The following is an 18,227-nucleotide window of genomic DNA, read 5'->3' on the forward strand; positions in this document are numbered from 1 at the left end:
TTTACAAATAGGGAATCCCTCAAAAAGGAGAGCAGTAGTCTTATTTGTATTATTTTTTATAATGTTTGCCCAAATAGTTTAAGTATAGTTTTTGATTTTGAATTAGGCTCTGTTATTTTCATCACTATCATTATTAATCGCTTATGCCGGTGGTTTTCAATCTGTGTGCCATGGCAACCTGGGGTGCCTTGAATGATAGTCAGGGGTACCATGGGCAACACTGGTCTCTGTTCTTCTTTCCTTCCCTCCCACCTCTGATGCCCGCTCACGTTTCTGCTTCCCAAAGGCTTGCACAGCTGTTTGTTGCATCAGCCCTGGCTACAATCTCTCCAGGCAAATGGTGCCTCTGGGGCTGCCCAGGGGGTGCTTCTCAGGCCCCTGTGGGGCAGTGTGAGGAGGCATCTCTCTTTGGGGCATGAGGGGCAGCTCAGAGACCAGTGATGGTAGCTGCAGCTGCCCAGAGGACTCCCAAGGAGACGGGAGAAGAGAGGAGGCTGATGAACACTCCACAAGGGGGGTGTTCAAAAAGTGGTGAGCGGCTGCCAGCTTTGCAGGCAAGTGGTGACATAACTGGGCTCCTGAGCCATACAGGGGTGCCACAGAAAGAATGTAGTTGGTCAAGGGAGCCATGGACCCAAAAAGGTTGCACACCTCTGGTTTATGCAGTACCATTGCTATACGTGACACCTTAGAGTTTCATTTGTAAAGAACAGCCGAGTCTCTACCTACAAGGAGCTTACAGTCTTAAAACTGAGAGTGGGGGGGCAAGAAAGGAAGATAAGGAAATAAAGTGCAGAAGATTGGTAGAACTGGAGGAAGGGTTGTAACAAGAAACAAGGGCTTAAAGTCAGAGTGGACATGTGGATGAAGAAGCATTTTGAGATGGTCTGAGCAGCAGTAGAGGTCAGTGTTTTGAATAAAGAGGACTGAGTAAATAATGAGGCTGTAAGTAATGGAAGGTCTCATATCTATCAAGAGCTGAAAAGAGTTCCAGCTGCTCTTCATAATCCTGTTGCTGAAGGTGACACCAAAGTGTGTCAACTATCAGATAGACTCTTGGGAAGATCAAGGGCATGAGAATTAGTCTGCACATGCAGATGGAACAAGGACCATTGGTTTAACAAGGCCCCTGTTTTATTTATACTTCAACAGGTTGCCACAGAACCACAACTCTATATTAGTCCTTCAACACTGGACAAGCCACTAGCCAAAAACATATTTGGCTGTATAATTTTCACAGCCTGGTTATACTTAGATTTTTATTATGAAATCTCCCTTGTATAAATTGGAATGTTTTTTGGGGAGAGGCACTAAGGAGAGGGAGTCAAATCTCATGGCCCATCAAACATTCCAGTAGAAGCCTGTTCCATGAGGCTTCCTTTGTCACCAGAAAGGGAAGGCGGTGCATGCTAGCCACCTTTTATTGAATTTGTGTGGTCTCCCACCCTGTAACCACTACAGTTCCCTCAGGTTTCTGACATTTACCCTCCAGGAGGATGTTGCTTTAAGCCTTTGCTATCATATTTGGTTTCCCCCAGAAGACCTGTTCCATCTCTTGGTGTGTGCCAATGTGTGTTAGAGGAACATAGGGACTGCCTACAGAGCCTCTGACTTTAATCATAATAACTTTAATCATAATATGTTACCACATTGGTCATGCTTGCTGTTCACATTTTCCTCGCCTCTTAAATTTATACATTCCTTCTAATTGATACTTCTAGTCAGTTTTAGCAGCTGGCTAGACAGAAGTGTTGGGAGAGGAAGGTTTTTTGTTTGTTTCTGTTTTTAGCTTAAAAGTGCTGCTTTCTTATTTTAAAGATGTGTTTCAGTGGTTTTATGTAAAAGAGGGTGACAGGGAGTGTATTTCATGTTATATGCAATTTTATTTATGTATGTGAAGTGCTGCCCATTTTATTTGGTTTGAATTCAGGTTCTAACTAGAAGATAGAAGAGCTGAGGTACAAGAAAGGGAGAGATGGATTGTTCCCCTAACCCAGCTATTCTTGGATTATCCGCTCCCCCAAAATGTAACTGGAAATCCACTTCCATAGAGCTTGTAAATTAAATACTTTTTAAGTCTGAAGCTGAAGCAGTTGTTCAATTGATCTTGAAATGGTTCAAATAAATTACTTGATGTTTCAACCAGCTGTGCAAAGAGGATTCAGTAATTAATAATTTAACAAAGATCCCACCAGGGAACTATTTTCAGAGGAAATGATAACTCTTATTCTCTGAACCCACTGTATACTAACAGGGAAGTTACAGAGGAAGCTGTTTATGGAAATTAAGAAGATTAGGAACAGATTCTTTAATATCAGTGCACAATTCCTGGTATTCAGCTACTTAATTGAATCAGGAATTTTATCTTTAAATGAAAAGGCCTGAACTAGGATTTCTCCTAAGAAAGTGGATTTGATCAAAGACATAATGTTAACTAAGAAATAGATGGTCCTCCCTACTTCTGCCCTGTTCACCATTTAGTGCAGTTTATTGAAAGAGGAGACTTCTAATTTCCTTGATAATCAATTACTTGGTCATCAAGGAGAATGACAAAAGAACCAGGACAAAGGTTTTCATGACTAGGATTGTGAACATAGCTATGCCTAGGGAGACCTGTCAAACTTCATTTCCACAGATTAATTTGTGTGTTTTTTATTTTGCTTTTTATTAGTTTTCTTACTTGATGAACAAACACAGACAATAAAATAACCAAAATAATAAAATGACAACATGAAACAAAAAAGGGAAAAATGAAAAAACATAAAAAAAGCATACATACAACCATAAATCTTAAGTTCTTATATACGGATTTATGTCACCCTATTCTTTAATCCCAATTCCTTTTCTTCTCTAATAGGCTTCCGTCCTCCACAGATTAATTTGGTAATTTGTAGAGGCTCTGGGCTACAACTATCCATAACATTTTCCTTTTCAAGAAGAAGGAATTCCAGCAGGTTTAGCTATACATAACAATTCCTTTTGTGCCACATTTCTAAGGCACAGGTCAGCACTTTAAAGCTCTGTGTCCAAACCTGCATTTTACCACTGAATTGGGGCAAACAACAATAGGTTTTCTGCACACAGAGCGCTTTAAAGTGCGGAGCTGTGCCTGGAAGAGGAAGTCTGGATAATCCCTAAGTCACCTTGTGATTGTGAAATCAGCATCAATTCTAAGACTTATTTTTATTTTTCTATCTCCAGATTGTATCCATATCTAGGCAAACAGCATATTAAAAATCCTAATCATCTGTTCTAATTGTCTTTTCCAATGAAAACTGCTCTTGAACACAAACAGCATATGGGTACATGATTGCTCATGTTCATATATAATTTATGTTCTCTTTGATTCATTTGGTAAGCACAGTAATCTGTACCTAGAAAGGAAAGGTGAATTCCATTTTGGTTTTGTATTATCTTGTTTTACACCTTAGTAGTAGACACTGATACCAAAATGTCATAGCATTAAGGCTCTTATGCATACCTATCTAGGAATAAGCCCCAGTGAAAACAAATGGACTTACTTCTGAGTAGACGTGTATAGGATTGCACTATAAAAAGATCCAACTCAGCCGTTTTCCAAAAAGGATTGCAGCCTGTGATATTTGATAGCTATTTTTCCATCTTGGCAAGATGAGAAATGTATATTTTGCAGCCAGGCTGCCGTTTGTCTTTGAATTGCTGACTAACAGCAGAGGTAACTGCTATTGCTTCCCATTTGTCTGACTAAATTAATCTGTATTGAATTAATTATCATTTCAGAGTTTATACTGACAAAAAAAACCAGCCTCTAAAAGCCCTGTATTTACAGTAATTTTGTGGTGTGTGAGAGATCTAATAGCTAGCTATATTTTTTGCTGTAAATTTAAGTTAGTTGCCCTTTACCGTTTGTTTGAATTATTTTCAGTCTGAATATTGGTTATAAGCAGTTGCTTCCAATATTTTATTCTATTTTTTTACTGGTCTGAAGACATTGTGGCCTTGATTCTCTTGAGATTGACAGTAAGAGCTGTTCGACAGTGGAATTTGCTGCCAAGGAGTGTGGTGGAGTCTCCTTCTTTGGAGGTCTTTAAGCAGAGGCTTGACAACCATATGTCAGGAGTGCTCTGATGGTGTTTCCTGCTTGGCAGGGGGTTAGACTCGATGGCCCTTGTGGTCTCTTCCAACTCTATGATTCTATGAGATAACTAAAAGCTGGGAAACGGTACGGATATATATCATATGACAGAGGGATACCAGTGTATGTTGCAGCAAAAACAATAGAGTGTTTTTTAGCAACTTAAATACCTAACAAATTCATTTTGATGTTTGTTTGTTTGATGCTCTTTGTCGGAAGCTCTCTGGGCAGTTCACAGCATTAAAATACAAAATAAAAACACATAATAAAAACAAGAATAAAAACAAAACAAACCCATAACAATCCCCCATAAACTTCCATAGACTAGTCCTCTTCATCAAATGTTACCTGCAATTGTGTCTGTATGTTTATCTATACACACACACACACACACACACGCATGCACACACATATGGTACATACGCACGTTTGGCAAGGAAGAGAAATGTAAAGAGTGAAGTCGAAGGGAAAGCAAAGGATGGTGGAAATAGCATAACTATCACAGTCTGCACTTCACTGTTTAGAATCCTTCTCCCTTAGCTCCCTTCGTACATCTGTTGGCTGTTGTCCACAAAAATGTGTTAGGTGCCACAAGACTCCTGGTTTTTTAAAATCTATATCTTAAGTGGTAATAGAATTATTTAAAGGTAAAAAACAAATGTTTTTCCCCAACTACATATCAGTTGGAAAATACTTACAAGTGTGACCAAAAAATAGTCTGGTAAAATGCATTTCAAGCTATCCTTGAGCTTTATTCTTTTCTTTTTGTTATATTTTCTGTTTGCGTGTATGTTTCCTTGTGAATTTCCTTTGGGTTCTGCAAGGTGTAAGTAGCTGGCTGCTGATATGCTAAAACTATTTTTAGCAATATTGGATGGATGATTTGTTTATCCACGGTTTCACAAAATCAAAGTAGATTTGCCTCTAAAAATAGAAGCACGGATTTATATAATTCGAATAGATTATTTACAACACCCATCCAATCAGGGCCTGGGATATTCCGTAAACAGAAATCATGAACCTGACTCCCTCCCAAGCCTTCCTTGGTGCCCATGTGCACCAGGTTGGAGACCTTCAGTTTTTTAGTTTGTAATTGCAGAGCAGTTCCTGGAGCTGGAAGTCTTTTGATTTTAAAGGATTCTTGGGCAGGGGGCAAAAGTATCAGGGGTGGCTTCCCCACCTAGTAGCCAATCTTGTTTGCTTCCTTGTTGCCCTCCGGCCATGTGGAGCTGACAGTAGGCACTTGCTTCACCCTATGAAGGGACCGTGTGTGTTGTGTATGATTCAGAATATGCATTTGGGCAGAGAGTGAAAAATAGGTCATAGAATCATAGAATTGGACAGGACCATGAGGGTCATATAATCGAACCCCCTGCACAGGAACCTTTTGCCCAACATTGGGCTGGAACCCACAACCCTGGAATTAAGAGTCTCAGGCTCTACTGCCATAGGTACCTTTCAGCACAACGGGGGGGGGGGGACTGCTTTGTAGTCTAGTAGAAGTACAGGAGGGTTCACATGGGCAAAAGTGCTCCCCAAGTTTTAACATTTTATTGGTTTTATTGAACTTTGAGCAAAGGGTTATCTGCTAGAAACACAAATAAGTTTATAATTTGAATGAGATCAGGTTTTTGAAAGTACATTTGTGAAAGTCACATGCTTCCCTTCCTCCTCAGATCCACTAATGCTTTTCTGTCGCATCACATCCACATTGCACTCCAGTGTCTGTAACTTTATAGAAAAAAGAGATAAATTTCACAGTTGTGAAACTTCGGTATTAATTGCGCTGTGAGAAACAAGTATAAGTTGAGTATACTTTTCTACTGTGCCACCACAATAATTTTTCTCTTTCTCCCCCTAGATGTATCAACACCAGAGGCCTCCAAAAATCTTTCAGAAAGCTGTCAGAATGGCAACTTTTCATCAGAAGCAAAGCTGAATGGCATTGGTGCTACTAAGTTGACAGTACAACGGAAAAGACTTTTGAAAGCTCCCACTTTGGCTGAACTGGATAGCTCAGATTCAGAGGTAAGATGCTGGTTGGTCTGAACCTCTATTCAGGATTTACATTTTGGTTGATTAATTTCTATTTCGTCAGAATTTTTTGTTCAAGGTATTATATATTTGTTTTTTGAATAATTCTAAATCTTACCTTAAGCCAGAAAGGGTTTGCAGAGCAATTAGAGATCAATACAAGCAAGTTCCTGCCCCCAGGCTTAAAATCTAAAAAGACATGACACAAAAAGGAAAAGGACTAAGGGAGAAGGAAATAAGAAAACTTAGGTTTAAGTTACAAGTTACTCTAATAATCATTGGGGGGTGGGGAAGTAGAAGAAGTTCAAGAAGAGACAGAGCCAAAGTTATATGGTCTCTCAGTTCTGCCAATGAACTGGTCTATATCCCTTCTCTTCCCTTCTGCCTTGTGGAATGGCCCCTGTCAGATGATGATGATATGGAGGTGTCTGGCTTCTCAGCAAAGCTGGTGGTCCTGCATCCCTTGAAGGTTGGTGGCTCAGGAACTAGAGTGGAGATGAGAGAGACTTTGGGCTGTGCAAGATCTTTCAATAAGTTGTGTGTGATTCCTGTGCCCAGCACTGCACATTCTTTAAACTCCTGAGTGAAGAGGAGGCACTGCAATATTTGCCTGTCCATGTTTGGTGTCTTTGAGAGTGCTGGCATGGTTTTGTCTGATTGTTCTAGTCCCAGGGAACTTTATGGCCCTTCCAAATTCTGGAAGCTCAGGCTGAATAACAGCACATAGCATTTCTTGTAGAATAACAGTTTCTATCTGTCACAAGTCTATCAGAGTTCAACCTTCTTTTTGCTCTTGTCTGTATTCAGTGATACCTTACAGTTGGGTTATAATGCTGTATCCCCTCCCCTAAATAAAACAAGTAATGAATCAGTCTTGACAAAATGTGAGGTTTTCCACATTTCTTTTTAAGATTAACAACCCAGTTCTAAAATTTAGTGAACAAAACCTAAGTAGGTTTCCGTGAACCTTTGCTAGGACTCAAGGTCAAAGCAATACTTGAACAGGCGACTTAAGGGATGTTCTGTGGGGATTCAGTTTGTTTGGCTAACAAGGCAATTGCAAGGAGACACGCCATCAAGCAGGTAAACTTCCATGCACCAGTAAGCCAGGTAGCATTCCTGATGCCTATAAAAATTTCCAGGTCAGGCATGCTTGTAACAGAAGCATTCACCTCTTTCTCACCCCACCCTCAGCTACTGAGGAGTTGGAACAGACAAACTTACAATACCAGAATATTTTTATTACAAAATGCATTGTGATAAAATCATCAAGGTTTTAATATTGTTTATATATAATGCTAACAAGAAATGTCTCAGTTAAAGTTAACTCTTATTTAACTTAAACAGAAACTGAATTAATTACAGCTCTCTCCTCTAAAGTCCTGACATAGAAGTCTTGATTACAGATGGATAGATAGTTCAAATTTGGTTTATGCCAATTTCACATTTATTTATTTTTAAAAGTCTGTTTCAGCCCATAGAGACAATCATGTCATCCCCACCCCCTGCCATATAATTTTCTTCAGAGTGACGACACCTAATCACAAACTATTGTTCCAGGGGCCTTTGCAGCTCAATTTTTAATCCTTTCAACAGGAGCTGTACTTTGTAGCTGCTCAGAATGGCTTGTACCATTTTTTAAAAAGTTAAAAATGAAGCTCTTGAACCACCTTGTAGTATTTGTTGTGGATCTGGATTCCAAAGAGAACCATGTTATGACCTGCACAGAAATCTTTATTTGTGTATCAAGTGAGTTTGCTTTGGAATATGGACTTGCAAATTTCCACCATGCCATGTCATTATTTGGTGATAAAGTACTTAAACAATAGCAGCAATCAGTGAAAGGGGCTTGAGTGTAATTTCTGGGCTATAGCTTATTTAACTTGAAATTCCATTTTTGAAAGAAGATGCCATAAAAGAAAAATGTAAAGCTCCTGTTACTGGCCGGGGACAGTGATTTAGTCAATGCTTATAGCCAGGAGCATACAGCTTGGATTGTATATCATGTAAAGAAGACCTTAGGTTGAATGTCATGTTATAATAAATTGAAAGTAAATTACCAATACAATTTAAAGAAATAGGAAAAATGCTATATTGAGTAGAAATACCAGCTAACTAATCATGTTATACTTTATAAGTATGTAAGCCACAAACTCTATTCTAAATTCAAATGAATAAAAGTAATATTTGTTGAGTATATACATAAGAAAATTTATGGAAACAGAGCAAAGAGGTACATGAGCAAAGGTGTTGGGGGGGGGGGGACAACCACAAGATTTTGTAATCTGTTGTCTTCTAGCAATATTTTTATTAATGTGATCCAATGACTATATATACTAGTGTTTTTCAGTACCTTGTGTTGATAAAAACTCTGATCATGGCATATGAAAAGTTTGCTAATAACTAGAAAGTAGAAATGCTAAAGCATAACTAATTTTATAATGAATGATTTTAGAGTGTTGTTTGTGCTGTACTTTTGTACTGTTTTATTGTTGTTAGCCGCCCTGAGCCCGGCTTCGGCTGGGGAGGGCGGGATATAAATAAAATTTATTATTATTATTAATTGGAACTTGTTAAATAAAGTATTGTAGATGTTGTCTGCTTTTTAAAGTGGAAGCAATTGATCAACAAGAACATCTAAATGACCTATTTTCTTTCTTCTAGGAGGAGTATGTACAGAAATCACCCAGCAGCAGTAGTATTTCTCCCTCCCAAATGGAAGATACATTTCCAGAGACCATATCTGGGAAAAAGGGTAAGAATCCAACCTTTGAAAAAGTGTGCAGTACAGTAGGAACATCTAGGAGCAGATGACTCCAGCAAGGGACACCCAATTCACTAAGTTAAAGGAAACTTACACATCAACATGGGTCTATCTTGGACATATCTCATAAGGAGAGCAGGAAACCGGTTGTGGAAAATTCTTTTAAGTTGAATTAATTTGGTAATGACTTGTAATAATTTGTAAAATAAATAACAATAATTGGCAAAAAAAGGAAAGTCCTGGTGTCCAGGGAGTCTGATCTGGAACAGACTAAAGGAAAATACAGGTGTGATACTTCAGGATCTATTGACAACTTTTGCTGTGCCCTTGGGGTGGCGACGAGATCATACTGGCTATCTATTCTGAATGTATTCTGAATGTTCTTGTGTGATGCCAATAAAGGTTACTTGATTTGACTTGACAACCTTTGCATCAACCTTTAAGTCTTGAACATCTGAAATCCTCATGGCCTCCTGTGATTCTATAGATTTGTACTGGCCATATGAGGAGTGTTTGAGCAACACACTTGTGTATCACCTGTATCAAACAGCTGTGTTGGCATATGCCCTCTTTCATTTATGGGGTAGCTACAAATGTGCTGTTTTGAGGTCAAAACATTAAGAGTGATGCCTGCGGAGAGGGGAGGATTATGCTTTTGTAATTCCATGGTCTTTTTTAAAAAAGCTCTTCACACTTTCAGATGAGGTTGTGATTACTAGGGAGCAATGCCGAATATTTCTACTCATTAGTTGTAGAATCCTGCTGTAGCAAAATCCACTGGTAGTCATGTGAATCTGTAGGGATGGGGTATAATGAAGCAAGAAATCATTTTAGCCATATTAGAAAATACAGCTAACAGTCTGTACAATTGTACATATGTTAATTATTTGAAGCTGTATCTTTATAGCAACCACCGATGTAGTGAAGAAATGTTGCAATGTAGTGGTTTAGATGTGGATTGAGTAAGGGAGTTAAATCATTAGGTCAACTAACCTCCTGAATTGTTGGGGAAATAGTTTAGCCTCACTCTGGGTTGATTTCACACAAAGGTATGTGGTTTATAAAGAAACCTTAGCTCACATTTTTGTTATCTTCCCGTGAAGGTGTTAAAATAAATATAGAAGAATTTTATTAGATTTTGGCTTGGAAGCTGACTTGGAATCGTTTTTATAAATTTACCACCATAATAAATACACTGAAAATTGTGTTCAACACTTGATGCAGTTCCACTTATTAAAGCATCGCCACAGTCTGAGTAGAACAATAGGATTGGGTTCCTTTGATGTCATTGGTCCTGTTCTTAAAAGAAAATGTCTGATTATTAGCAAAGTAAACTGTTACTTAGAACTAATTGATGCTGATTGAATTTATAGTGCCTCCGAAATTCTTGCCAATATCATCCACACCACAGCCAGAGAGGAGACAGCCACCTCAGAGGCGACATTCCATTGAAAAGGAAACACCAACCAATGTTCGACAGTTCCTGCCACCTACAAAGCAGAGCTCCAGATCACTTGTAAGTAGCGTGGTAGATAATTTTCGACACTGGTTGATGGGTAAAGACACAACAGCTCCACAACAATGAGAGGATAATGAAATGCTGTGTTGAAACCCAGATGTAATACTACCTTGAACTGTGTGAGAATTTGAATCAGCACTTGAGCTTCATCCACTGTAAACTGATTGGAAACTCCAGGAGAAAACTCGGAACTTTCTGATTCAAGTTTTGAATATTGTGCTTAAGCGTTGATGACATTTTTATTTAAATACGCTGACAAAATTATTATGTTTCTAAATAACAAGAAGGTTGATACTTTCCCCCCCCCCCCATGTTAGTTTGATTTAAAAAGCCCAGAGCAGATATGATCGCATGGCAATATAAGAATCCATTGAGGACAATTTTTTAATTTTTTCTTGAAAACAAAGTTCAGCAGATTAGCCAATTGGCTTTAATTGAAAGCAGTTTTCCGACAGCATGTAAGTGTCATGGGGGAACAAAATGCCTGCTTTGGGGCTGGCACTGTGCCTTAAATAACTTGGATTTCATATGAGAGTTCCAAGTTCACTTTTTAGTCTCTTGTCCCTTGCCAGAAGGGCCCAAGAGTGTCCCTTAGAACTGAGGAAGACTGAAAGAAGTTTTTGAGAGAGCAAGGGGCACTTGCAAGCTCTTCAAGTCAATTTATTTGCATTGCTTAACTTGAAGAGAGCCCTTCTTATTCCTCCTTGGCTCAAGAGGCCATGATTTGGATGCCAACTCTTCAAGGTGCTGAGGTTAACTTGTATTAAATAATATACTTCCCTAATGTAGAGGGCACAGTCTATTCCCCAAGAAGAAATCAAACAGTTTGTTGTCATATGATTCTAACTTGAGTACATCTTATGATCCTAGGTAAATGGAATTTCAGTAACCTTAAGCTTATTTGTTAGTGCAGCATGCAGAGTACAACACAAAAAGTATTATTTTTTGAAGAGTTAGCTAAAGAGAGTAATTGTTTTAGACATAAGAGAGAGTTTGTTTGAAGTATGACTGAGGGAAGTAATCAACATACAGAAAATCTGGCTTTTTTATGTGGTACAAAAATGTTTGTTTCCACTGAGGTCTATTACAGCCACATATCTACACGGGGGGTGGGGGTGGGATTGTTTGGGAGTATTTAATTGATTGTCGTTTCTGATTAACATTATTCTGATCCTGTACAAAACGGGGGTTTCTTTTTTATGCTTTTGAAAAACTTCCCAGTTCATCCATCCTTTCGTAAAATAATCTGAAAACTTTATTGATTGTCTTCTTTAAGTATTTTTACTATTCATTTATAGGGACCTCTTATGCTCTCTTTTTTCAATAAAAAGGGACAAAAGAATAAAATTTATTGCCTTTTTACATTACTGTCAGCTGATATTGGGTACTAGCTGGGTTTCACTTTTAGAGCTCTGTCTGTGGAAGAAAGATGTTCTTTGGCAGCTGTGTTTAGTTCTTGAGATCTAAGGTAAGATGGGAGCAAGAACTGTGAATATAATATCTGTTGATAAAATTACAGCAGATGTGAAAAACAAAATTTGGATGGAGAACTTTACATCTACAAATATTTCTGAATAACAATCTAATATTTTATATCTTGTACTATCAAAAGGAGCACCCCCTATTTCTGTTCTTGTTTGGCCTTATGAGAATGAGAAGGCTTCTTGTAAGTATTCATCATTATTTTTTTATTTTAAAATTTTGTATTCCGCCTTACTTGTAAAACTACCAAAGGCGGCTACAACATATCATTAAAACAACAACATAGCAAAATAAAATGAAAAATGAAAAAGCCAAAGTAGCAGAAGCAAACCCCGCCCCACAAAATTATAGATAAAAAGTATAAATCGATAGCAATTGGCCAAATCAAAGAAAACAAAATAAAAATCCAAATTTCAGTTTAGCTTAGAATCTTATTTAGAGTGGCCTTTACCCATTTAAGTTCTTGGCTTGATGGAATTTCTTAAAAGAGAACATTTCACAGTGTGCCACAACTGAAAGCACTCTGTTCTGAGGAAATGTTTGTGTGGTACAGATATTGAAAAGAGTGCATGGAAGTGATACATACAGAGAAGGCAGTTCCTTTAGATTTGCAGATTGTATGTCTCTGGTGCATCTGCATCACAGTGTTTCAACCATTAACTAATCCAGAAAATGTATAGCTTACTTAATCAAACCAAAGAAGAAATTTCAAAGAAATTCCTTGATGGAACTGGATTTGAAGTAGTATGCACAAATGTTATAAGGTTTATTCATGCCATAGAATAGTTTTCTCCTTGGTTCATTATTTTGCTGAGAGAGAGAGAAAATTTGAAAGTTCATGTCCATTTAATATGCCTAACGTAACATAAGAATGGCTGCAATAATTTCTGTAGTATCAGAAAGCAGCTCATATTTTGGCAATGAAATATAGTTCTGTGTTAATACTTGTAGCCTTATGCTCACTTCATACATTTTTGTAAACAAATGTGGCCCAGTCATGCTATTTTAAAAGATGATGTGAGAAAAGAGAGATTATTATGGTGTTTTGTTCGTGTATTTGTATTGTGTAATAGTGCCTCCTAGGGGTGATACCTGACATTTCATAGCCATTTTTTCTATAAAAAACTGTAGAAATTTAAGTAGTTACTTCAGATTATCATTGAAGACTTTCAGTGTCATTAAACACTGTTAGACTTCCTTGCCTAGTTCTAACATATGGCTTTAGGGATGCAATTACTGGACAGGCTCAAAAAATGAAGGAAGTGACATAAGTAAGCTCAAAATGCTACCTACTTTAAATTTAATGCCAAACTTCTTCATCCCTTCCCCCAGGATTGATGAAATTTCATGGCTTATCTTCTGCTCCAATGATGGCAGTTGGTCTCCCAAGGTGAAAGAAACCCCATCATTTCCAGTGAACAGAAAGTTGCTTGTTTTTTTCAGCAGGATTAGAAGGGAACTCGTCCTATTTCACATACTAGCTACGGTTTCGTTAAACTGGCTTGCTAGTATGCTAAGGAAATTAATACTGGAGCTAGAGTTACATAATCAGAAGCACTGGTAAAACTGTTGCTCGTGTTCAGCATTCTTCTTCCTGTCTGTTGTTCAGGTTCCCAGGATAACAAGTTTATTTCCAAGGATGACGCTCAAAACACTTTTCCCAGCCATACATACAGCCTCTCAGCTTAGCTCCCATCCCTTTGAAGCAGCCTTATTTGGGGTGGCAAGGACTATATATTATCTTTGTGAGAGAGCTTTTAACAACAAGTGGACACTCTCAGAGGTTTGCCTTGCACTGCTCCCTATATACTTTCTTAGCCATCTTTTTCTCCCCTCAAAAAGGGGAGCTATGGCAAGAATTAACAGCCTAGATTGTCACTGGATTCTGATTCAAGTTGATTTCAACATCTGTAGACTTTTCTGTGCATGTGTAGATTCTCTAATCAATTTGCTGGGGAAGAGAAATCACTTATGAAAGGACAGCAAACTAAAAATGCAACATCACAAGATTATTAGGGAAGGAATTGTCATTATCTTAAATCAGTGGAATTTTAAAAAATAAAAATAAAAAGCAGTGGAAAGCCAGTTCAGAAGAATTAAAAAAATATTTTAAAACCACTTATCTGAAACCACAGATGTCCAGTTTTGCCCAAATTTTGATATTTATACATTATTTCTCTCTTTATGTGTGCCAACTCAGCAAGCAAATATAATCACAAACCAGTGTTTATAAATCAAGTAGGTTTAAGAAGCTTATTGGATTCTGAGGATTTGTGTAAGGACATCTGAGGGAAATTTTAATATATTTGTTACAATAAAATTGAATTGCAGAATATATATACAATGTAGGTTTACTTTCTCTACCAATCTATCAATATTTACTATATTTTACCTGATTAAAGTTACTCCTTTATTAGTTTTTGATAAGTAGCAATATAAGAGCGCAAGATATATATGGGACACTTTCAGTCCAGTCGAATGAGCCATTTCCATGATGAAAGCAGTGCTATTAGCTTCAAGGCTCCATCCTACTGGTAAAACCCCAAAGCTAGTTAAATTGCTTCTGGTGCAGGAAGAACTATAAACAGAATTGCATCAGCAAGTACCCTGGCCTTCTGTCTCAGCCCTGTGGAGGCGAGACTAGCAGCAGCCTGTGGGTCCGCTCACATTAGTGGCTTGAAACAGCAAGTTCATTTTTCTCTGCTGTGTTTCAAGTCTTATTTGCATAGAGTTTTCCACATTAGGGAGGGGCCAGGGATGTCTTCAACCGATGCACATGGCATTTTTAGTCTCCTGCCCCTGCAACCCCCCTGGAACTCTTGTTCATGAAGCTGTCATCTGCACCTGAACAACCACTGTTAGGCTATGTTCACATTCCTGCCTACTCAGCATCCAGTTTTCTAATCAGATTGAAGCTGGTTTGAGGAGGGAAAAGCCTCATGAAACCTCAGCAATTCTTGTCAAGAAACCATAGAATTGGTAAGGATTGTGGCTAACAACATGTGAATGTGATTTCAAAAATTAGCAGTGTGGGCGCACTGGATGCAGAGTAAGTGGTAGTATGAACACACCCCAGATTAGAATATAGAGTGGAACTGAATGGATTTCCCTCACTTTGGATTCTGAGATACCTCTAGCAACAGCTCCATGAGACTGGGTTATGAGCTACCCACCCCCCCCAAAAAATCCCTAATCATAAAAGGTGCTTCCAGATGGGTGCTTATTAGGAGATTGCAAGTTTTTTTCTGCAGTGATCACACAGTGTCATTAGCATCAAAACGCCAGCCTTTGTTTTTTGCCATGTAATTAGACCCTTTCCGCAGAAAATCCAATAAATTAATTTTTTAAAAACACCCATTGCCAGTGAAGCCATATGTGAAATCTGAATGACTCATTTACAATGCTAAGCTCAGTTGGAGGCACTCTTAAACTATTCCATACTCAAACCGTTTGTCATGTTCAATAAAAATTGGATTCAGTACATATTTAGAAACGAAAGTTAAACTCTCATAAAAACAACAGTATTATAGATATTTAATTATTTGTGGGGAAGAGTTGCTAGGCACAAACCAGAGAAATTTCTTCTTAGGAAAAATGAAAAGGCATGACTATGCTCAATGCGTCTCCCATGCATTTTAATGGGGATTGTGGAAAAGGCATTACAAGTATATTTTAGCAACTATTTTAAATACATGGTGATGAATCACAGTCACGTTTTACAGCCTGTTGGGTACAATTAACATAAGATGGAAATTAAATTGCTTGGATCTAAATAGATCTTTTGTCCATCGTTCCCTGCCCCACCCCCATATCTGACCTCCCATGTCCTATCATGATTTTGAAGCTCCTTTCAGTTTCAAAAACAGTTTGCCATACAAAAAGGGGGGGGCAACTGTTGGGGCGGGGACACAAGTCCAGTAGAGTTTTTGAGATCATGGGAGTAATTCCCTTGTTGTTTGGATCCTGGCCAATATTATTAGAGAGACGCAGAGTGATGCAGTCAAGACATACAGAGACTCACATGATGAAAAACCTCCTTCAAGCACTAAAGACTTTGTGGTCCTTTTCAGATAAACATCAGAATTTACATAACTGACCTTCTAGTTCCCAGGTTCTGGGAATGCAGTCAGACATGCTTGTCATTTTGAACTCATGATTGCTTGTGCTTCTGCTATATCAAGTTTTATTCAATATTAACATGTGTTCAAATCCAGCAAATAGTGGATTTTCATTATTTTCATTTTTAAAATCTTAGAAATAAAAAAATATTAGTCAATGATGCACACTCCGTTACATGTACTCATGATAGTGGAATGGATTTTGTATGGAACTGGTAATGCCAAATGCCTCTTTCAATAAACTTCAATTGGACTGCTCAGTGACTTGCTTTCATTAAAAGGATATTAGCTGATACGTAATCTCATTGGAACATCTCAAAATATATTCCCATAAGAACTCAGTATCTCTATCATTTGTTTTAATGTTGCATTGCAGTTTGGTTGTCCTTGTGTTAACTTCTTGAAAATGAAAAAAAAAAAAGCATTTAGACCAAAATTATTATTTTTTTGCTCATGTCTGTAGTTATACATAGATTATTTTTTTAACGGACATAATATTTTCTTTATGTACTGTAGTGGAGAACAATAGAGCATATTCAAGAAAAAAACCTAAGAGACACAATAAAGTTATTACAAATAAATAAAGACAAATAAAGCTATTACAGAACTCCAGTGTAGCTGGTAGTAATGGGTCCTAAAGTATTCATTAAGTGCTATTTTAATTGGTTGCAGTCAGTAAAGACAGCTAAGGGAAGAATTTAAGCAAATACTATTAGAATTTAAATCTTTTAAAAGGCTATTCCATGTATTACAAAGCAGAAAAAGTTGAGGTTGTGGTCTATACTGGCTCTCTAGTGAGTGTGTCTGTATGGTGCACACATTTCCAAACTTGAATTTTTCTCTTTCATCCTCTGAAATGGTATGTGTATCACTTTGGTGTAATCCTAAGTATACTTAAATGGAAGAAATTCTAGCACAATGAATAGTGTTGTGCTAATAGTACTAAACTAGGAGACTTGGACAAAAGTCCACTTAACCCTGACATTCACTGGATATCCTTGGCCCGGGCGCATGCTCTCAGCCTAAGCTGCCTTGTGACGATAAAGTGTGCGAGGGGGTGGCAGAGATAAATATAATAATGATGATATAGTATAGAAATTCTCATTGAATATGGTGGACTAGCTTTCAAAAGCCATCCAGCTCAGAGTAATGGTTCAGTTCTGCATGTCCAATTAGATTTTGGCTTTGTGTTTCCTCATCCCAATGCAGCATCATGGACTGCTTTTGAAACATTGGGGTATAGTCAGTATATTGATATGGTGTTAGTTTGCTGTTAAAAGGAGGGAGATAGATATGCTAGGAGGAAATGTTATTGAGGGTAGGGGACATATCTACTGCATGGAGGTATACCACAGGTGGGAGGGGGTTTAGTACCGCCACGCATGCATCCCTTTTGCATTAAAAACTGAACCACTTTCCCCTGCTTGATATTTTATGAATTGTATCCAGTTGTGCCTCTCTGCTAATGGAAGGTGGGGAGGTGGTTTTGGCAAATTCTCCCTTTCTCCTGCTGGTCCATACACTCATCTGCCAAAAGGTCTCCAAACCCTCTTGATCAGATTTGGAGGGGGCTGCAGACTGCCTACTGTTCAGGTAATGAAGCCTTTGCTGGATCAAAGTGCCTTCTGTCACTTCTGTCAGCAGGGAGACACAACTGGATACACTATAGATTTCAGTCCAGAAAGGTTCACTCAAGGCAACTTACAACATTGATACCAGTTAGACACTGTTATGAAAGCCAAGAGTCTTAAAACAAGTTAACAGAACAAATCCACAGGCAGAAATGAATTAAAAACTAATCAAAAGCCTGCCAAAATAAAATAAATCTTAACCACCCACCTAACAATCATCGCTGAATAGGCTAATCAAATCTCTTTGGGAGGAGGCAGTTGCACAATCCGGTACCCCAACTGAAAAGTCCTGCCACAATCACAACAAAATGTGTCTCTCCTGGTGTTGGAACATGAAGCGAGGCCTTGGGTCAGCCTCCATCACTATTTATTTTGATAGATTCCCTGCCAATCAGATACAATGGCTTTGATCCAGAGTTCTGAAGAACAGAACTCCACTCACTTGAAGAAATGGAAATAAGTATTTTTTGTTTATTCTCCCTTAGCCCTACATCCCTCCTGGGGGGGTTGAAGGCCTCAAATGCAGCGTGGTAAGGGATTGGAAGGGGAAACAGGCAAAAGCCAC

The 18,227-nt window shown here is 38.2% G+C and overlaps 1 protein-coding gene across 6 annotated transcripts in view; it reads left to right on the forward strand.

Annotated features, from left to right (window-relative positions):
* Positions 1-18,227, forward strand: part of SPIRE1 (spire type actin nucleation factor 1) — an 81,979-nt gene that overhangs the window by 53,499 nt on the left and 10,253 nt on the right. For 2 of the 6 annotated variants that reach the window (XM_083622578.1, XM_083622579.1), the window contains 5 exons: positions 5,976-6,142; positions 8,813-8,903; positions 10,286-10,428; positions 12,044-12,097; positions 13,523-13,696. In XM_083622578.1, coding sequence (XP_083478704.1) covers positions 5,976-6,142; positions 8,813-8,903; positions 10,286-10,428; positions 12,044-12,097; positions 13,523-13,696 — 629 coding nt within the window. The remainder of the gene's footprint in view (positions 1-5,975; positions 6,143-8,812; positions 8,904-10,285; positions 10,429-12,043; positions 12,098-13,522; positions 13,697-18,227) is intronic. The other 4 variants (XM_083622581.1, XM_083622580.1, XM_083622583.1 and 1 more) reach the window with 2 other exon arrangements.

The sequence above is a fragment of the Podarcis filfolensis genome (genome assembly GCF_964270895.1).
Source record: "Podarcis filfolensis genome assembly, chromosome: 7".
Lineage (NCBI taxonomy): Eukaryota > Metazoa > Chordata > Lepidosauria > Squamata > Lacertidae > Podarcis > Podarcis filfolensis.